This window comes from Lates calcarifer, unplaced genomic scaffold (assembly GCF_001640805.2).
Source record: "Lates calcarifer isolate ASB-BC8 unplaced genomic scaffold, TLL_Latcal_v3 _unitig_341_quiver_2220, whole genome shotgun sequence".
NCBI classification, from domain to species: domain Eukaryota; kingdom Metazoa; phylum Chordata; class Actinopteri; family Centropomidae; genus Lates; species Lates calcarifer.
The window spans coordinates 1-20,620 of NW_026116480.1; the positions used below are offsets into that span (position 1 = coordinate 1).

Below are 20,620 nucleotides of genomic sequence, written 5' to 3' on the forward strand. Positions count from 1 at the left end.
TGCAACGAGTTGCAAGGACCCTCTTGTTTTCGGTCTGTTTATTATTATTATTATTATTATTATTATATATTATTATTATTTTTTTTTCTTCTTTTTCCGCCTCTTAGATCGGCTTTTTGAGGGCCTTAACATGCGTGAAAACTTACCCAAAAATTTGCAGACGCGTCAGGCACCGGCGAAAAATTTAATAATTTAGGGGTCTTGAGCATGGGCGTGGTAAAATGCCCTCGGTAGCGCCACCTACATTTTTAAACGGAACAGCCCCTCAAGCCCGTTGCGCCTAAAAATCTGAAAATCTGCACACATATGTAACATCTCATGACGCACCAAAAAGTCTCTTGGAGCCATATTCTAAACCCAACAGAAAGTATTTTTATTTTGACCGGAAGGTGAAAAAATTGTGTGTTTTTGGCCATTTCCAGGGGTCGCTTGAACGCGAACTAGTCCTAGACGCATTATCCCATTGACTTCAAAACTTAATAGTATGTTCTTAAGACATAGACGATGTTAAATTGCGGCAGATTTTGAGTTTTTGTTGAAGGGCGTGGAAGTTATGGCCCCTCAAAGTTCGATTACTCGCCACGAAACAGGAAGTTGCTTTATTTTTGCTATATTTCGGCCATACTTTGTCCAAACTGCATCAAACTTTACAGGATTGTTAATGGTACCTATCTGCACACATCCATATGTCAATATTCATACAATTGTTGTAGCGCCACCTATTTATAGCAGGAAATGACATATTTTATAGTGTGATGTCCAGTTTTCTAGACGGGTGACCAGATTCACTTCAAATGTTGTCAGCCCCTCCTTGACAATTTTTGGAAGAAGTCCTCCGAAAATTGTGAGTTTGGGTCGAAGCGTGTGCCGGTTCTGGCCCGTCAAAGTTCGGAAACCCAACTTCCTGTTTGAAACCTCAGATTTTGGGGTAACTTCCTGTTGCGACTCTCTACTTTATCCTACAGATGGAGCCATTGTATTACTCTTTGATGGGTTTTTGGGAAGGGGGTCTCTGTGTGTGTGTGTCTGTGTGTGTGTGTTTGAGGGGGAGGGGAAGAGGAGTTGATTGAAGTCTGTGAGAAGCTGCCACAGGGAGGTTACAGTCAGGAGAGCCAAGAGCTGTCACAGATGATGAGCCTCTGAAAAATATTATCACAGAAAATAATTAGCATAAAAGCTTTTATTTTAAATTTGTTGGCAACAAATTCCAGGTTTCTTACAGCATTTTCCTTATTGAAAACTAAATTCTACCTGAAATGTATCAATAAAATCTTCTTTTGCAGTTAATGTCACCAGTTTATAGTTTAGTTTTAATAGCATTCCCTGTTACTGATGTGCCTTTAATTATCGGTTCTATCAGGGATCATTTATGTGTTTATCTTACGGGGGTGAGCCACCTCACAGGTTGGTTATATTACCTGTTGACCTCAGCTCAGTGAGCTAAGACAATGTTTAATGCAGTGTTTTTTCTGATATGAAAATGGATATTATTCAGCACATCTAACCTCAGCAGGGCCCCTCTTCAGAAACTCATATCTGCAGATGTCAAAGCTGGCTCAAACGTTGTCCACAGTCTCATGACATGTTTAACACGAAGCACAGCACGCTGGTTAAGCTCATGGCAAACTGTTACTAACAGCTAAAATGAAAGCTTGTCTGTATGTAGTCTAACTGGTTAGTTTGTCACTAATCTCCAAATTTTGCAAATTGCTATAAACTTCACTCTCTTAAACCAGTAACAGTCTGAGCTGGACTGATAGGGGTCTGTATGGATAAAGATAAAATCCTAATGATACCCATCCCTACAGCTGGTTAGTGGCTTCGCCTGACTTTAGGCAGATGAGATATTCACTGTTCAAATAACTTCATTATAACCCTTGTTTAAGCATAAATGATTTATATATGCACCCAATAACAGAACTTGCAAAAAAATGCTTTTGCTCAAAGCTCAAAGCTTGTAAACTCAAGTTAAAACTGAGTTTTATCTCCTTTTGGGAGGGGTATCTGTGTGTGTGTGTGTGTGTTTGTGTTTGTGTTTGTGTTTGAGGGGGGAGGGGAAGAGGAGTTGATTGAGTCTGTGAGAAGCTGCCACAGAGAGGTTACAGTCAGGAGAGCCAAGAGCTGTCACAGATGATGAGCTCTGAAAATATTATCACAGAAAATAATTAGCATAAAAGCTTTTATTTAAAATTTTTACATCTCGGAAGTGTGAACTGTTACGCCAGCGTGTGCCCTGCGACCTGCGTTGACCCCGCGGTTGCCGGGGTCCCGCGGTCGCCGCTCCCCCGACGGGCGCCGGGGTGCGAGGGCCCGTTCAACGCTGCTCGCAGCTTTAATTAGGGCCCGAGCAACCGAGTTGCGTGGGCCCAACGGGGCCATGGCAACGAGTTGCAAGGACCTCTTGTTTTCGGTCTGTTTATTATTAGGGCCGAGCAACGAGTTGCGTGGGCCAACGGGGCCATGCAACGAGTTGCAGGACCTCTTGTTTTCGGTCTGTTTATTATTATTATTATTATTATTATTATTATTATTATTATTTTTTTTCTTCTTTTTCCGCCTCTTAGATCGGCTTTTTGAGGGCCTTAACATGCGTGAAAACTTACCAAAATTTGCAGACGCGTCAGGCACGGCGAAAAATTTAATAATTTAGGGGTCTTGAGCATGGGCGTTGGTAAAATGCCCTCGGTAGCGCCACCTACATTTTTAAACGGAACAGCCCCCTCAAGCCCGTTGCGCCTAAAAATCTGAAAATCTGCACACATATGTAACATCCCATGACGCACCAAAAAGTCTCTTGGAGCCATATTCTAAACCCAACAGAAAGTATTTTTATTTTGACCGGAAGGTGAAAAAATTGTGTGTTTTTGGCCATTTCCAGGGGTCGCTTGAACGCGAACTAGTCCTAGACGCATTATCCCATTGACTTCAAAACTTAATAGTATGTTCTTAAGACATAGACGATGTTAAATTGCGGCAGATTTTGAGTTTTTGTTGAAGGGCGTGGAAGTTATGGCCCCTCAAAGTTCGATTACTCGCCACGAAACAGGAAGTTGCTTTATTTTTGCTATATTTCGGCCATACTTTGTCCAAACTGCATCAAACTTTACAGGATTGTTAATGGTACCTATCTGCACACATCCATATGTCAATATTCATACAATTGTTGTAGCGCCACCTATTTATAGCAGGAAATGACATATTTTATAGTGTGATGTCCAGTTTCTAGACGGGTGACCAGATTCACTTCAAATGTTGTCAGCCCCTCCTTGACAATTTTTGGAAGAAGTCCTCCGAAAATTGTGAGTTTGGGTCGAAGCGTGTGCCGGTTCTGGCCCGTCAAAGTTCGGAAACCCAACTTCCTGTTTGAAACCTCAGATTTTGGGGTAACTTCCTGTTGCGACTCTCTACTTTATCCTACAGATGGAGCCATTGTATTACTCTTTGATGGGTTTTTGGAAGGGGGTCTCTGTGTGTGTGTGTCTGTGTGTGTGTGTTTGAGGGGGGAGGGGAAGAGGAGTTGATTGAGTCTGTGAGAAGCTGCCACAGGGAGGTTACAGTCAGGAGAGCCAAGAGCTGTCACAGATGATGAGCTCTGAAAAATATTATCACAGAAAATAATTAGCATAAAAGCTTTTATTTTAAATTTGTTGCAACAAATTCAGGTTTCTTACAGCATTTTCCTTATTGAAAACTAAATTCTACCTGAAATGTATCAATAAAAATCTTCTTTTGCAGTTAATGTCACCAGTTTATAGTTTAGTTTTAATAGCATTCCCTGTCACTGATGTGCCTTTAATTATCGGTTCTATCAGGGATCATTTATGTGTTTATCTTACGGGGGTGAGCCACCTCACAGGTTGGTTATATTACCTGTTGACCTCAGCTCAGTGAGCTAAGACAATGTTTAATGCAGTGTTTTTTCTGATATGAAAATGGATATTATTCAGCACATCTAACCTCAGCAGGCCCCTCTTCAGAAACTCATATCTGCAGATGTCAAAGCTGGCTCAAACGTTGTCCACAGTCTCATGACATGTTTAACACGAAGCACAGCACGCTGGTTAAGCTCATGGCAAACTGTTACTAACAGCTAAAATGAAAGCTTGTCTGTATGTAGTCTAACTGGTTAGTTTGTCACTAATCTCCAAATTTTGCAAATTGCTATAAACTTCACTCTCTTAAACCAGTAACAGTCTGAGCTGGACTGATAGGGGTCTGTATGGATAAAGATAAAATCCTAATGATACCCATCCCTACAGCTGGTTAGTGGCTTCGCCCTGACTTTAGGCAGATGAGATATTCACTGTTCAAATAACTTCATTATAACCCTTGTTTAAGCATAAATGATTTATATATGCACCCAATAACAGAACTTGCAAAAAAATGCTTTTGCTCAAAGCTCAAAGCTTGTAAACTCAAGTTAAAACTGAGTTTTATCTCCTTTTGGGAGGGGGTATCTGTGTGTGTGTGTGTGTTTGTGTTTGTGTTTGTGTTTGAGGGGGGAGGGGAAGAGGAGTTGATTGAGTCTGTGAGAAGCTGCCACAGAGAGGTTACAGTCAGGAGAGCCAAGAGCTGTCACAGATGATGAGCTCTGAAAAATATTATCACAGAAAATAATTAGCATAAAAGCTTTTATTTTAAATTTTTACATCTCGGAAGTGTGAACTGTTACGCCAGCGTGTGCCCTGCGACCTGCGTTGACCCCCGCGGTTGCCGGGGTCCCGCGGTCGCCGCTCCCCCGACGGGCGCCGGGTGCGAGGGCCCGTTCAACGCTGCTCGCAGCTTTAATTATTATTATTATTATTATTATTATTATTATTATTTTTTTCTTCTTTTTCCGCCTCTTAGATCGGCTTTTTGAGGGCCTTAACATGCGTGAAAACTTACCCAAAATTTGCAGACGCGTCAGGCACGGCGAAAATTTAATAATTTAGGGGTCTTGAGCATGGGCGTGGTAAAATGCCCTCGGTAGCGCCACCTACATTTTTAAACGGAACAGCCCCTCAAGCCCGTTGCGCCTAAAAATCTGAAAATCTGCACACATATGTAACATCCCATGACGCACCAAAAAGTCTCTTGGAGCCATATTCTAAACCCAACAGAAAGTATTTTTATTTTGACCGGAAGGTGAAAAAATTGTGTGTTTTTGGCCATTTCCAGGGGTCGCTTGAACGCGAACTAGTCCTAGACGCATTATCCCATTGACTTCAAAACTCAATAGTATGTTCTTAAGACATAGACGATGTTAAATTGCGGCAGATTTTGAGTTTTTGTTGAAGGGCGTGGAAGTTATGGCCCCTCAAAGTTCGATTACTCGCCACGAAACAGGAAGTTGCTTTATTTTTGCTATATTTCGGCCATACTTTGTCCAAACTGCATCAAACTTTACAGGATTGTTAATGGTACCTATCTGCACACATCCATATGTCAATATTCATACAATTGTTGTAGCGCCACCTATTTATAGCAGGAAATGACATATTTTATAGTGTGATGTCCAGTTTCTAGACGGGTGACCAGATTCACTTCAAATGTTGTCAGCCCCTCCTTGACAATTTTTGGAAGAAGTCCTCCGAAAATTGTGAGTTTGGGTCGAAGCGTGTGCCGGTTCTGGCCCGTCAAAGTTCGGAAACCCAACTTCCTGTTTGAAACCTCAGATTTTGGGGTAACTTCCTGTTGCGACTCTCTACTTTATCCTACAGATGGAGCCATTGTATTACTCTTTGATGGGTTTTTGGAAGGGGGTCTCTGTGTGTGTGTGTCTGTGTGTGTGTGTTTGAGGGGGGAGGGGAAGAGGAGTTGATTGAGTCTGTGAGAAGCTGCCACAGGGAGGTTACAGTCAGGAGAGCCAAGAGCTGTCACAGATGATGAGCTCTGAAAAATATTATCACAGAAAATAATTAGCATAAAAGCTTTTATTTTAAATTTGTTGCAACAAATTCAGGTTTCTTACAGCATTTTCCTTATTGAAAACTAAATTCTACCTGAAATGTATCAATAAAAATCTTCTTTTGCAGTTAATGTCACCAGTTTATAGTTTAGTTTTAATAGCATTCCCTGTCACTGATGTGCCTTTAATTATCGGTTCTATCAGGGATCATTTATGTGTTTATCTTACGGGGGTGAGCCACCTCACAGGTTGGTTATATTACCTGTTGACCTCAGCTCAGTGAGCTAAGACAATGTTTAATGCAGTGTTTTTTCTGATATGAAAATGGATATTATTCAGCACATCTAACCTCAGCAGGCCCCTCTTCAGAAACTCATATCTGCAGATGTCAAAGCTGGCTCAAACGTTGTCCACAGTCTCATGACATGTTTAACACGAAGCACAGCACGCTGGTTAAGCTCATGGCAAACTGTTACTAACAGCTAAAATGAAAGCTTGTCTGTATGTAGTCTAACTGGTTAGTTTGTCACTAATCTCCAAATTTTGCAAATTGCTATAAACCACTCTCTTAAACCAGTAACAGTCTGAGCTGGAATGATAGGGGTCTGTATGGATAAAGATAAAATCCTAATGATACCCATCCCTACAGCTGGTTAGTGGCTTCGCCCTGACTTTAGGCAGATGAGATATTCACTGTTCAAATAACTTCATTATAACCCTTGTTTAAGCATAAATGATTTATATATGCACCCAATAACAGAACTTGCAAAAAAATGCTTTTGCTCAAAGCTCAAAGCTTGTAAACTCAAGTTAAAACTGAGTTTTATCTCCTTTTGGGAGGGGGTATCTGTGTGTGTGTGTGTGTTTGTGTTTGTGTTTGTGTTTGAGGGGGGAGGGGAAGAGGAGTTGATTGAGTCTGTGAGAAGCTGCCACAGAGAGGTTACAGTCAGGAGAGCCAAGAGCTGTCACAGATGATGAGCTCTGAAAAATATTATCACAGAAAATAATTAGCATAAAAGCTTTTATTTTAAATTTTTACATCTGGGAAGTGTGAACTGTTACGCCAGCGTGTGCCCTGCGACCTGCGTTGACCCCGCGGTTGCCGGGGTCCCGCGGTCGCCGCTCCCCCGACGGGCGCCGGGTGCGAGGGCCCGTTCAACGCTGCTCGCAGCTTTAATTATTATTATTATTATTTTTTTTCTTCTTTTTCCGCCTCTTTGATCGCCTTTTTGAGGGCCTTAAAATGCGTCAAAACTCCTGAAAATTTGCAGACGCGTCAGGCACGGTGAAAAATTTAAGAATTTAGGGGTCTTGAGCATGGGTGTGGCAAAATGGCCTCGGTAGCGCCACCTACATTTTTAACGGAACAGCCCCTCAAGCCCGTTGCGCCTAAAAATCTGAAAATCTGCACACATATGTAACATCCCATGACGCACCAAAAAGTCTCTTGGAGCCATATTCTAAACCCAACAGAAAGTATTTTTATTTTGACCGGAAGGTGAAAAAATTGTGTGTTTTTGGCCATTTCCAGGGGTCGCTTGAACGCGAACTAGTCCTAGACGCATTATCCGATTGACTTCAAAATTTGATAATTTGTTCTTAAGACATAGACGAAGTTAAATTGCAAAAGTTTCGGACTTTTCATTGAAGGGCGTGGAAGTTATGGCCCCTCAAAGTTCGATCACTCGCCACAAAACAGGAAGTTGCTTTAAATTTGCTATATTTCGGCCATACTTTGTCCAAACTGCATCAAACTTTACAGGATTGTTAATGGTACCTATCTGCACACATCCATATGTCAATATTCATACAATTGTTGTAGCACCACCTATTTATAGCAGGAAATGACATATTTTATAGTGTGATGTCCAGTTTCTAGACGGGTGACCAGATTCACTTCAAATGTTGTCAGGACAGACTTAAGGATTTTTGGAAGACTGGCTCCGAAAATTGTGAGTTTGGGTCGAAGCGTGTGCCGGTTCTGGCCCGTCAAAGTTCGGAAACCCAACTTCCTGTTTGAAACCTCAGATTTTGGGGTAACTTCCTGTTGCGACTCTCTACTTTATCCTACAGATGGAGCCATTGTATTACTCTTTGATGGGTTTTTGGAAGGGGGTCTCTGTGTGTGTGTGTCTGTGTGTGTCTGAGGGGGGAGGGGAAGAGGAGTTGATTGAGTCTGTGAGAAGCTGCCACAGGGAGGTTACAGTCAAGAGAGCCATGATCTGTCACAGATGATGAGCTCTGAATAATATTATCACAGAAAATAATTAGCATAAAAGCTTTTATTTAAAATTTTTACATCTCGGAAGTGTGAACTGTTACGCCAGCGTGTGCCCTGCGACCTGCGTTGACCCCGCGGTTGCCGGGGTCCCGCGGTCGCCGCTCCCCCGACGGGCGCCGGGTGCGAGGGCCCGTTCAACGCTGCTCGCAGCTTTAATTATTATTATTATTATTATTATTATTTTTTTTCTTCTTTTTCCGCCTCTTAGATCGGCTTTTTGAGGGCCTTAACATGCGTGAAAACTTACCAAAATTTGCAGACGCGTCAGGCACGGCGAAAAATTTAATAATTTAGGGGTCTTGAGCATGGGCGTGGTAAAATGCCCTCGGTAGCGCCACCTACATTTTTAAACGGAACAGCCCCTCAAGCCCGTTGCGCCTAAAAATCTGAAAATCTGCACACATATGTAACATCCCATGACGCACCAAAAAGTCTCTTGGAGCCATATTCTAAACCCAACAGAAAGTATTTTTATTTTGACCGGAAGGTGAAAAAATTGTGTGTTTTTGGCCATTTCCAGGGGTCGCTTGAACGCGAACTAGTCCTAGACGCATTATCCCATTGACTTCAAAACTTAATAGTATGTTCTTAAGACATAGACGATGTTAAATTGCGGCAGATTTTGAGTTTTTGTTGAAGGGCGTGGAAGTTATGGCCCCTCAAAGTTCGATTACTCGCCACGAAACAGGAAGTTGCTTTATTTTTGCTATATTTCGGCCATACTTTGTCCAAACTGCATCAAACTTTACAGGATTGTTAATGGTACCTATCTGCACACATCCATATGTCAATATTCATACAATTGTTGTAGCGCCACCTATTTATAGCAGGAAATGACATATTTTATAGTGTGATGTCCAGTTTCTAGACGGGTGACCAGATTCACTTCAAATGTTGTCAGCCCCTCCTTGACAATTTTTGGAAGAAGTCCTCCGAAAATTGTGAGTTTGGGTCGAAGCGTGTGCCGGTTCTGGCCCGTCAAAGTTCGGAAACCCAACTTCCTGTTTGAAACCTCAGATTTTGGGGTAACTTCCTGTTGCGACTCTCTACTTTATCCTACAGATGGAGCCATTGTATTACTCTTTGATGGGTTTTTGGAAGGGGGTCTCTGTGTGTGTGTGTCTGTGTGTGTGTGTTTGAGGGGGGAGGGGAAGAGGAGTTGATTGAGTCTGTGAGAAGCTGCCACAGGGAGGTTACAGTCAGGAGAGCCAAGAGCTGTCACAGATGATGAGCTCTGAAAAATATTATCACAGAAAATAATTAGCATAAAAGCTTTTATTTTAAATTTGTTGCAACAAATTCAGGTTTCTTACAGCATTTTCCTTATTGAAAACTAAATTCTACCTGAAATGTATCAATAAAAATCTTCTTTTGCAGTTAATGTCACCAGTTTATAGTTTAGTTTTAATAGCATTCCCTGTCACTGATGTGCCTTTAATTATCGGTTCTATCAGGGATCATTTATGTGTTTATCTTACGGGGGTGAGCCACCTCACAGGTTGGTTATATTACCTGTTGACCTCAGCTCAGTGAGCTAAGACAATGTTTAATGCAGTGTTTTTTCTGATATGAAAATGGATATTATTCAGCACATCTAACCTCAGCAGGCCCCTCTTCAGAAACTCATATCTGCAGATGTCAAAGCTGGCTCAAACGTTGTCCACAGTCTCATGACATGTTTAACACGAAGCACAGCACGCTGGTCAAGCTCATGGCAAACTGTTACTAACAGCTAAAATGAAAGCTTGTCTGTATGTAGTCTAACTGGTTAGTTTGTCACTAATCTCCAAATTTTGCAAATTGCTATAAACTTCACTCTCTTAAACCAGTAACAGTCTGAGCTGGACTGATAGGGGTCTGTATGGATAAAGATAAAATCCTAATGATACCCATCCCTACAGCTGGTTAGTGGCTTCGCCCTGACTTTAGGCAGATGAGATATTCACTGTTCAAATAACTTCATTATAACCCTTGTTTAAGCATAAATGATTTATATATGCACCCAATAACAGAACTTGCAAAAAAATGCTTTTGCTCAAAGCTCAAAGCTTGTAAACTCAAGTTAAAACTGAGTTTTATCTCCTTTTGGGAGGGGGTATCTGTGTGTGTGTGTGTGTGTTTGTGTTTGTGTTTGTGTTTGAGGGGGGAGGGGAAGAGGAGTTGATTGAGTCTGTGAGAAGCTGCCACAGAGAGGTTACAGTCAGGAGAGCCAAGAGCTGTCACAGATGATGAGCTCTGAAAAATATTATCACAGAAAATAATTAGCATAAAAGCTTTTATTTAAAATTTTTACATCTCGGAAGTGTGAACTGTTACGCCAGCGTGTGCCCTGCGACCTGCGTTGACCCCGCGGTTGCCGGGGTCCCGCGGTCGCCGCTCCCCCGACGGGCGCCGGGTGCGAGGGCCCGTTCAACGCTGCTCGCAGCTTTAATTCAGTTAGAGATCAGTTAGAGGATGGTGAAAATGTACACAAAAGTTACATTTTACATACATACATACGTACAGGTTAATGTAAAACATACAGTGCATCAAAGTTAAACTGTACGCAGCATACATCAGTGCAACAGATAGGAGTCTTTGTATGTGTCTGAAATGGAAATGAGACACACATTTAACGAAGCAAATGCATTATTAATAGACAATATTTAAGAGGCAGAGGAACCCTCCAGACCAGTAGGGGCGGTAATGCGCACTGAAGCTGTTTGATACCTGCCATCCACCAAAGAAAGGGACGAGCCTCCACCATAAAACGCATGTGCGGACTCAAGGTGAATGGCTTCTGCTGTACTAACGTTAGCTGTTGGTGAGCAGCTGTTGCGCTAACGTTAGCTGTGAATAAGCTGGGTCTTCGTAATACGACAGAGAAAGGAGTTACGAATTTGTTTGTTCCTCACAGTCAGAGTGAACCTCTTGACACCAGGTAGTTTTCTACTACTCTGTTAGCCTGCAGTAATAGCTAATGCTAGCGTACTTGTTCAAACTTGTCCGGTGATAGTGTGGCCGTCAGATTCACAGAGATACAGGAGGATAAGGGGGGAGCATTTAGCTTACGTAATGGACGTTTGAGCCTTGGAGTTATCAGGGTATTTGTACATGTGTTATCTTGGTGTGTTTGTCTTTCTGACTGTCTGCATGTCTCTAGGTTGAAGCTGAGCCAAAATAGACGTGCTTGCTGTTGATTCATCATCCACACAGAAACACAACTGGACCCTGCAAGCAGACACAGACGCACCAGAATGGCCAGTGTAAGTCAAGTGTATATGCAGCTGTTTAAGAGACAGCGATAAATATGACGTAACTGTGTGTGTTTGGGTGAGGAAAGCAGGAGTACGTGAGATGGCGACGGGCAGTGCATATCCAACTGTATGTCCACTCAAAGTTTGCTTTACTAGGTACAGCTGTAATGTTTGATGCAGTCGAATCCAATTGTTCTGTCAAAAGTCAGCTGGTGTGATGTCTGCAACGTGTTGTTTATTCACCTCTGTGTTTTATCACTGTCAGCAATATCATTCTGACCACCGCACGGGTAGGTAAACTTTATGGCAGAGCTGTTGTATTGAATCGCAATGGATTGTCACACTTGCACACCTGCTTATTCATGGCGGTGTCTCTAGAGTTTGCTTAGAATGGTGCCAAAAACAAAAAAAACACCAATTTAGCATCAGTTCTGTGAAGGGAAACGCCTGATGAGAGAGGTCAGAGGAGAATGATTGGAGCTGACAGAAAGGCTTTGATAACTCAGATAAGCACTCTTTACAACTATGGTGAGGAGAAAAGTATTTTAGAACGTACAATATGTCCAATCTTGAGGTAAATGGACTACAACAGCAGAAGACCACTTCAGTGGCCTCCCCAGTTACTCGATCTGAATCCAACAGGGCACCTGTTGCCAGCTTGAATGTGCAGCTGATCTTCAGAAATGATGTGATGCAATCATGTCAACGTGGAGCAGAATCTCCAACATTGTGGAATTCCTTTGTGGAATCTATATGGAAGAACTGAGGCTGTTTTGAGAGCAAAGGGAGGAACTACCCACAGTGTTCCTATTAAAGTGACCACTGAGTGTATGTTTGGATGGTGGGAGAGTGCGTTCCTTTATCACAAAACCTATAGATCTCTTGACACATTAATTTTGACTGAAGTTAAGAGGTTTGTGTATGTTAGCCCAACTTGGTTTTCACCATTTGGACTTTTGAACACAAAGGTGTTTTTTAAATCTATTTACTGAGTTGTTTTTTTTTTCATTTTGAATACCCTACGGACTCTCAGTAAACAATGTGTAGTTGGGACTTTGTGAAAGTTGCTACCATTGATGTGTTAGCGTGTGTTGTGTTTGTGCTCAGGTGCTGTGCCGCAAAGCCAGGCTGGTCTCTTACCTCCCAGGACTTCATGTGTTGGTGCATCGTGTGGCTGGAGCCAGAGCCTTCTCTGCTGCTGGATCCTCAGGCTCTGATGAGCCCCATGTAGCCATCACTCCATCTGACATGGGTATGTCATACATGTTTTTGGTTTACACTTTAACATAGCTGGATCACAGTGAGTGTCTCGTTATACTGGATTGACATTCGGCCGGTCAGTTTTGAGTAGGTTGCAAAAACACATATCAAAATGTTAAATAGCTGTGCACTCTCTTCCTCTGATCCATTTGTTTTTGGTATGGACTAAACCTTTGTGTGAAACCTGAATTTTCATACATCATGTACTTTTCCTGATTTGCCTCCCTGGTTAAGGACTGCGGACTGTGTGGCCTGATGAGAGTATGGGACCTTTTGGGCCCCAGGACCAGCGCTTCCAGCTACCTGGTAATGTGGGTTTTGACTGCCACCTAGAAGGATTAGCAAAGCAGGAGAAGAACCTGACACACAAGATGGTCCCTGATGTGCTGTCGGCCCCATCCAGTAGTGAGAGACATGAGTTCATACTGGCCCAGTTCATCGGAGACTTCTTTGTAAGTGTAATGATGTTAACATGAGTACTTTTTCTGATGACAGGAAGACTGCTTAATTTTAAAGAGGAAAGCCACTCAGATACCATGGCCAGAAAAAACAATTTCTAATTGGTTAGCCCTTCTGTTAATAATTTCACCAGGACACCAGTCCACAGTTCAACTACTGTTCCAAAATCAGTGCCAAATGTATTTCATGCTGTGTTAGCAGTTATGTAACTCCCTGGTTAAACAAAACGAAACCAGTTAAACAAAGTTAAACTACTTATGAAGAGAAAGAGCATTTACCACATTCTCTCACTGTATTCTTCTCTTACTCTCTTCCTCTTTTATACATACTACATATATCATTGATCATCACCTGGCAGCCCGCAAGTAACATCCAACCGGCCAAAGCTTCCCCTTCAGCCTTCAGAATAATAGATCAATTTATCGACATTGACCACCACCACTAGTAATGGAAGTGAATCTTGCTGCAGCTCTGAACCAGTTTGCTCAAAATGCTAATGCCTGCTAATGACTCTGAGTCACTGGATCTATTCCTCACATCCTAAAAATTCACTTGCTTCTTCTGACAGTTGTCTATGTGTGTGTGTGTGTGTGTGTGTGTGTGTGTGTGTGTGTGTGTGTGTCAGGAGAAAGATGACCCGGACTCATCTCAGAGTGTCAGTAGAGCTGAACAGTACTTTGACAATGTCAGTGTGGAGTGTGCCATACAGTCCTGCCCTGAGCTACTACAGAAAGGTACAGCACTGATACTGCACTCCTCACACATATCATTCATAACATCCAGCACCTTTTTCTTTATTATTATTACACTATTGTGCTTCTACATCCATAAACTTTTACCCACTTTTTTCTTCTTTTTCTTCTGTACACTAATTAGTCATATATACATACATACTTTGTGCTACAGAAACAATTCAGGTATCAAAATGTTCAGCTTTTGAAGGACACGCGTGCTTGTATTTTCTACTATTCATGTGCGATTTTATCCATTTTTTTTATCAATTAAAAAATGAATGTAATCCTATGGAAGCTCAGCTCATCCTTTTGGAAATGTATTCAACTTTGCAATCTTACTAGTCTGACGTATGTGCAGCTGCAGACTCCATATTTGGCTTAAAATGTTACCAAGACCTTGATCTTTTAATGGTGTACCTTTTTAATGCTGCTAAAATGTTTAATTTAGGAGATTTGTGGTGTTTTTGTGAGGGTTGTTATAGTTTCTTGGAAGATTTATCAGTGTGTCATGTGACCACCTTAAGTATGGAACTCTCCTGTCCTCCCCGCTTCTTTAACTAATCATGTCTCCCATTGTGTTTGGAGTGTGTATATTTTCATGCTCAACTACTCAAGCGCTCACAGAAAATACTAACATCTCAACAAAAAAGCTTTATTTTTGAATCCTAGAGAGATTTATATGTATGCTTATTTTCCAAAATTTCTGCTGTGTGTGCTTCAGTGGTGCACCATATAGAGAGGATGCTTCCCGATGAGAGGGTTGGCAGTTTGATCCCAGGCTCCTCTGGTCACTGAACCAAAGTGAAATTGATTACCTGATGGCAAACCATTCAGCTGTCAAAATGTTTAGTTTTTCCTGGACATTTATACTTACTCAGCCTTTTTTCTGCTATTTGTACTATTCAGCTTTTTCTGCAATTTTGCTATTTTGCTATTCTGCTTTTTATATATTCTGCTATTCAATTTTAACCATTACTTCAGAGATTACTTTTGGCTTTCAATTTTCTTCTGCATTTCAACTATGTTTCCAGACATTTTAAGCATTGCTTCAGCATTGCTGCAGTATTCACGCTGCATTTACTGCAGGAAATGCATTTTCTAGTTTGCACTAGTTATTAAGAACCAGGCAAAAGCTGTTTGTACACATTGTCCTGTGTTAATAGCTCAATTTTGTCAAAATGCCACTGTCTCTGTCTGATAATTCAAAAGTATGTCATTCTCTTTGTGTCTACTAGAGCAACAATAGCTGGGTGTAGCTGTTCTAGCTGATGAGAAGCAGTGTTTCTGTCTCATTTGTGTGTCTCCTGATAATGTGATGAACAGATTTCCAGTCCATGTTTCCTGAGGCGCCATCCTCTGGTATGATGGTGGTCACAGTTACCCAAAAGACCCAGAACGATATGACGTCATGGTGTGCTGAGGTGGAACAAGAGAGAGAGCAGATGCTTGACAAGGTAAGCTGCTGTCTGGAGTTTGTTTGAACTTATGATGCTGCTTCAGGATTTCTCCTGTCTGACAGTTCATACTGTGTTTTTAAGTAATGCTCAGATACACAGCAGGTTCTTCACATCTCCTTCTCTTATTTTTAAAGTGAAGAGTGCTGTGACAAAACAAATGTAGACATGTAACATGAAAAACATTTAAAACATACATCTTATAGTCAGATCTTCATTTAAATTACAATTATGAACTGGCACAATGTATTATAACAAAGAAATAATTACATTGTTCTTGTCCATATTGAAAACATCATTCAAACATTCACAGTGCAGGTCAGAAAAACTATGTGAACCCCTCGGTCACTGACATAAACAGAAACTAATTGGAGCCAAACCTGGAAACCAGATTGGAGATGTGGGTTAGAGCAATTCTGACTTGTAAAAACAACATTTTGAGTTTGTTGTTGACAAGAAGCATCTGCTGACATCTGCAACATGTCTTGCTACAATCAGAATTACTTTGTTGATTGCAAAGTAATGTCAAAAGTTTAGATAGATCTGCCACAGTTGCTCTGTGGACTGAGGCTGTCTCAGTGTTCAGTGTTCTCAGTGTCTCTTTTCTGATAGTTCTTTATGACTCTGGCTCTATGTTTGGGATCCTTGTCTTACTGCAGAATGAATGTGGGGGCAGTCAGACACCTCTCTGATGGAACTGATGATAGGAGTCTAAACATCTAAAGCTTATAAAACTTTGCACAGTACTGTATACAGATGGATGACAAATTAAAGGAAAAAACAGAATAAATGAGTGGAGAAACAGGATGACAGTGCCCCCATAGTGATCGTTGATTTGATGGGTATGACACTGAAGGGAATCATTTTCTATGGCCTTGGCAGTCACCAGATCTCATTCATTCAGAGACTCATTTAGAAAAATTAGAAGACTTTTCATCATAGTATTTGAGTGGGTTGCTGGATTGTCAGATGTCTCTAACCAAATTGAGGAGTGGGATGCTCTGTAGTTTGGGTGGAGGTGGAGGGAGCATTTTCTATGACTATTATCTTAACAGAGTGAACTGGCTGGTAACCTACAGTGTTATAGGTGTACTGTTTGCAAGTGTCCATGTCGTTCAGTCCTATGCTGTACATTTTCCATTGAGTAATAAGTGCTCAGTGAATGAGTTTTAATCCAAATTTGTATTTTGGCCCAAACTTTCACCTTGGTGTGGTGAATGTGGAGTTTCCAGTTGTGTTCCCATTATCATATCAGAAGTAAATCAAATGAAGCACCGTTGTTGTTGTATCACACATTAATGATAGTTGCTCCTTTCTGTGCAGTTTATTGATGGAGCGAAGGAGATTTGCTACGCTCTGCAGAGAGAAGGATTCTGGGCTGACTTTATCGACCCATCCTCAGGCCTGGCGGTAAGATACCACTATTGCTGTTACTGTCTTATTGTTTTAAGAGTTAAACACATTCACAACTTGCTCAACAATTCAAGAGTGAATACTAGAAAGACCATGTGTAGTGGTCAGTTTTTGTGACTTTACACATATTTTTTAACAGCCTGCATAAAGATCCACTCCCTGACTGTTCTATTGTGTCCACTAACTCAACTGTGCAACCAAGCGCATGCTAATTAGGAGTCTATAGATCCCCAATGTCCAGTTTGACTTAAATATAGTGTTGAGCCAGATTAGTCTAAGGTAAGTAAGAGACCCTCACAAAAATAACAACTAACTTGTTTTAACAAAGTTGTGGAGCAGTAATAAGAAGGGAAAGAGTGTGGTAAGCCCTTGGAAATGTACAGCAGTCTAGATATCATTGGTTGTGTGTGTATACTGAAAATGGGTCTGAATTATTTCTGAATGATAAATGTGTGTGTCCCTTTCCAGTTCTTTGGCTCATACACCAACAACACGCTGTTTGAGACAGATGATAGGTACCATCACCTGGGCTTCCAGATCGAGGACCTGGGCTGCTGCAGAGTAATCCGACACACTCTGTGGGGGACACATGTTTTTGTGGGGACAATATTCACCAACGCACCACCAGCAGCCTTATCATGAAGAAGCTGCAAGGCAGCTGAACATAAACTCAGGGACACTGGGCTGCCCACTGTACTATGTAAAAACCTGTCTGGACTGGTTTGGTGATGGTATCCATTTTAACGCAATCCTTCAAGAACATTATTAACTGACTCCTCAGTGTTTTTACCTTTGCAGCATGTATGTACAGATATTAGCTGATATTGATTTATATTTATAGATACAGATCTCACAGGTTGAAATGCTGCTGTCAACAGAATAAAGTGTTTCTTGACTGAGCTGCAAGTGTTTCTGTAACCAGTTTCAAATCAGTTCTTATCTGATTGTGTTGTCTGAACTGTATTCAGATTTTTCATGAAAGGGTTAGATTATACTGTCACTGAGATTTGCCCTGACAATAAAATACCAATATCAGCAGGGGGAGACTGAACATGTTCTATCTACACCCCTACTAGCTTCAAACTGACTGTTCCACACAGTGACAGAGTAGCATAAGCAAAAAACACACACAAACACTCCTTGTCATCACTATGACGGTGTTTAAGATTAGAAATTAAGAGTGAGGACATTTGAATACCGAACAAAGAAAATGTTTTGTTGTTCTGTATGTTCATGAACATTTGAATAGACCCTAACAGTTTATATTCGAATACTGATGTCTGCAAAAATCCAATTTTGATCCCCTGTTCACACGTTGCTACGGAGGGTAGAGAAGCAGCAGAATGTCAGCCATTTTTAATAGACACACAAGGGGCAGTGTGTCAATGTGTCATCACCGGGTGATGCCACACAGGAAACAGTAACCGTTTTATGTGCTATGCTTTGGAGGAGTTTGAAAAAATACATTTTGCATATTTCATAATTCTGCTGAATTAGGTGGAAATTGGTGTGAGATTCAGACAAGATTCAGCTGAATTAACAGAACACATAGATGTGAGGTTTTTGAATGTGCAATGTATGATGCAGGAGTTACTGGCCAAAATGCCTGTACCTTGGTTATAGCATCACCAGCTTTTTTTTGTTTTTGACGTGTGCACGGTTTTATACCTCCACTAGAAATCATCCTTGCAGAGGGAGGACAGGGAGAGAGAGGACAGACAGGGGAAGCATAAACTAAGAAACAAACAGGAGAGAAAGAAAACACAAAGTTGATGACATATAGTAGTGTGTTATAAAGGATGTGAAAATTTCCCAATACACTTTAAGTAGTTTCTAAAGATGGTGCCAGGAGTGGGAGAGCTTTTCAAAACCTTCCCATCATAACATTTCATTTGACAACTGTCTGCCTACTACAAATGAATGCTTTGACGCAGCTTTCTGAGTGATTGTGTACTGTATGTTTACAGAAACAGGCAGTATATCACACTCACTCAGTACTAGAACAATGAACAACAGTATCACATTAGAGAGCATTAACTGGAACAGATAAATGAAAGCTGCCAGTACTGACTCGTGGAAAACAGTTCAGGTGGAGTGTTTGAAGGTGTGAACATGTGTGTGTCTGTGGTGAGCGCTGGAAACCACAGCCACACTGTGTTCTCACTGCGTAATCCCCTGGCTGACCACACTGGGAGCCCCGCTCTGTCACATCTCCACATCCAGTAATCCTGTTAGACCTTCACACCAGGAATTCCATTCAATTACAACTCAGATCAGCCCCAAGGTTTGTAATGAACCACACTGCATTGTCTTGGGCTGACAAAAGCACAAACAAGCTGTAGACTGGTGCCATGCAGGTGGGGGAAGGAAGGCATGCTGGGAAATAGAACTATATAATTGTGAGCCACTTAAATAGAGGAACATGGATATGGTTGAACTGAGTAGCTTTACAGCGTGGCAATATAATGACCATCTAAAAATGACAAAATTAACTGTTTGTACAAAACCTTCAATTGAGAGATGGTTGAGATTTCAAGACATGCAACCCTCCTGTCTTCTCTAAAGTAGGGGTGGCAATAGGTAGTTATATCATGACAATTTTCCCAAACAGTTGTCTAACCCTAACCAAAGGTAAACCAAAGTTTAACCATTGAGTCATGAGTCGTTTTGGATGAAAGTGACAAACAGCCTCTTGTTTCTTTACCGTGTGTATGAGGATGTAAAATTTAAAGTTTAAAATTCTGAGTTGGTCTTCTAACCCATTAAGTACACTCTGTGAAAAGTTATAAGTGTGTTACCTGAGCACTGCATTTTACTATGGGGGATTTGCTCAGAGGGAGATTCTGAGGTAGCAAACTCACTGGTACATCATATTAATATTCATTTTTGGTTTAATGACTCTTGGTGCAGTGCAGCACTGCATATCAAACACTGTCAGGTATTGAAAGCTTGAGTCACGTGTCAAGCTGGTAGTTAATGAAAACTTAAGAAGCTCTTAACCATAGTCTTAACACACACAATTTTAGTAGCTAGTGTAACCCAGTCCTGGCATGCATTAGTAGGACTCAACTCATACATTTACATTTGGTACTAGTTGCCGTCCATGTCTTCTTAAACCCATCTTTCTCAATAAATATCACATTCACTGCTGGAACAAACAGTTCACAAAGACAGTCCACCATCTCGGTCACATACTGTACATTCATACATTGGCTTGTTTAAAGGGCACAGTACACCAATACACACAGTACAGCGTGTATGACGTTCCCTCGCTCACAATCAGAGGTCCGTGTAATTTCACCTGGCCTGCACCTCTGACCCCTGTCTAATCCGTTTCCCCTGACATTCCAGTGGGATAACAGGGGAGGGGGCACCGCTGACTCCAGGAACAGGATAACTGCCCCACCTTCCTTTTCTTCATAAAATTAGCCTTTACCACTGAGCAGTTCATGGTCTATCCACCTCTCAGCTGCAACAGTTTTTTGTATCACTGTTTAAGAGATCAAGCTATTGGAATATTTTTCTGCTCTGTATCAGATAGAGAGACTAACCTCTATGGTTTTCTCTACAGCTCTCCACTTGTGCTACATAATTCAAATCTCTGCATCAGGAGCAGGGAACAGGATATGCTACAAAACCTACAACAGAGTTGGTGTGTTTTTCAGTTATCATTGTCTACTGTTAAATGTGCATTCACATTTTTTTTTGGAGTGGTCTGTGTGTCCACCCGATGAATCAAAGTCCATTATTCCCTCTCTTTACATTACAATGGTGCTGAGTACTAGTGAATACTAATTTATAATATTGTTTAGTGCATTATTAAAGGTTAATTTTTTGTTCTATCATGTTATGCTTCTTTGAAGTAGCCTGGTTTCAGACCTTAATTCACTGCA

General features: G+C 41.3%; 1 protein-coding gene across 1 annotated transcript; it reads left to right on the forward strand.

Moving 5' to 3' along the window:
- The first annotated feature begins 10,892 nt into the window (after window positions 1-10,892).
- On the forward strand, window positions 10,893-17,626 carry LOC108894459 (cobalamin trafficking protein CblD-like). Its single transcript, XM_051068216.1, is given in 9 exon segments — window positions 10,893-10,939; window positions 11,314-11,416; window positions 12,515-12,659; window positions 12,902-13,119; window positions 13,752-13,860; window positions 15,184-15,314; window positions 16,638-16,724; window positions 17,196-17,352; window positions 17,355-17,626. Coding segments are annotated over 8 exon segments (891 nt in total). The 5' UTR covers window positions 10,893-10,939; window positions 11,314-11,407; the 3' UTR covers window positions 17,390-17,626.
- Window positions 17,627-20,620: the final 2,994 nt, after the last annotated feature.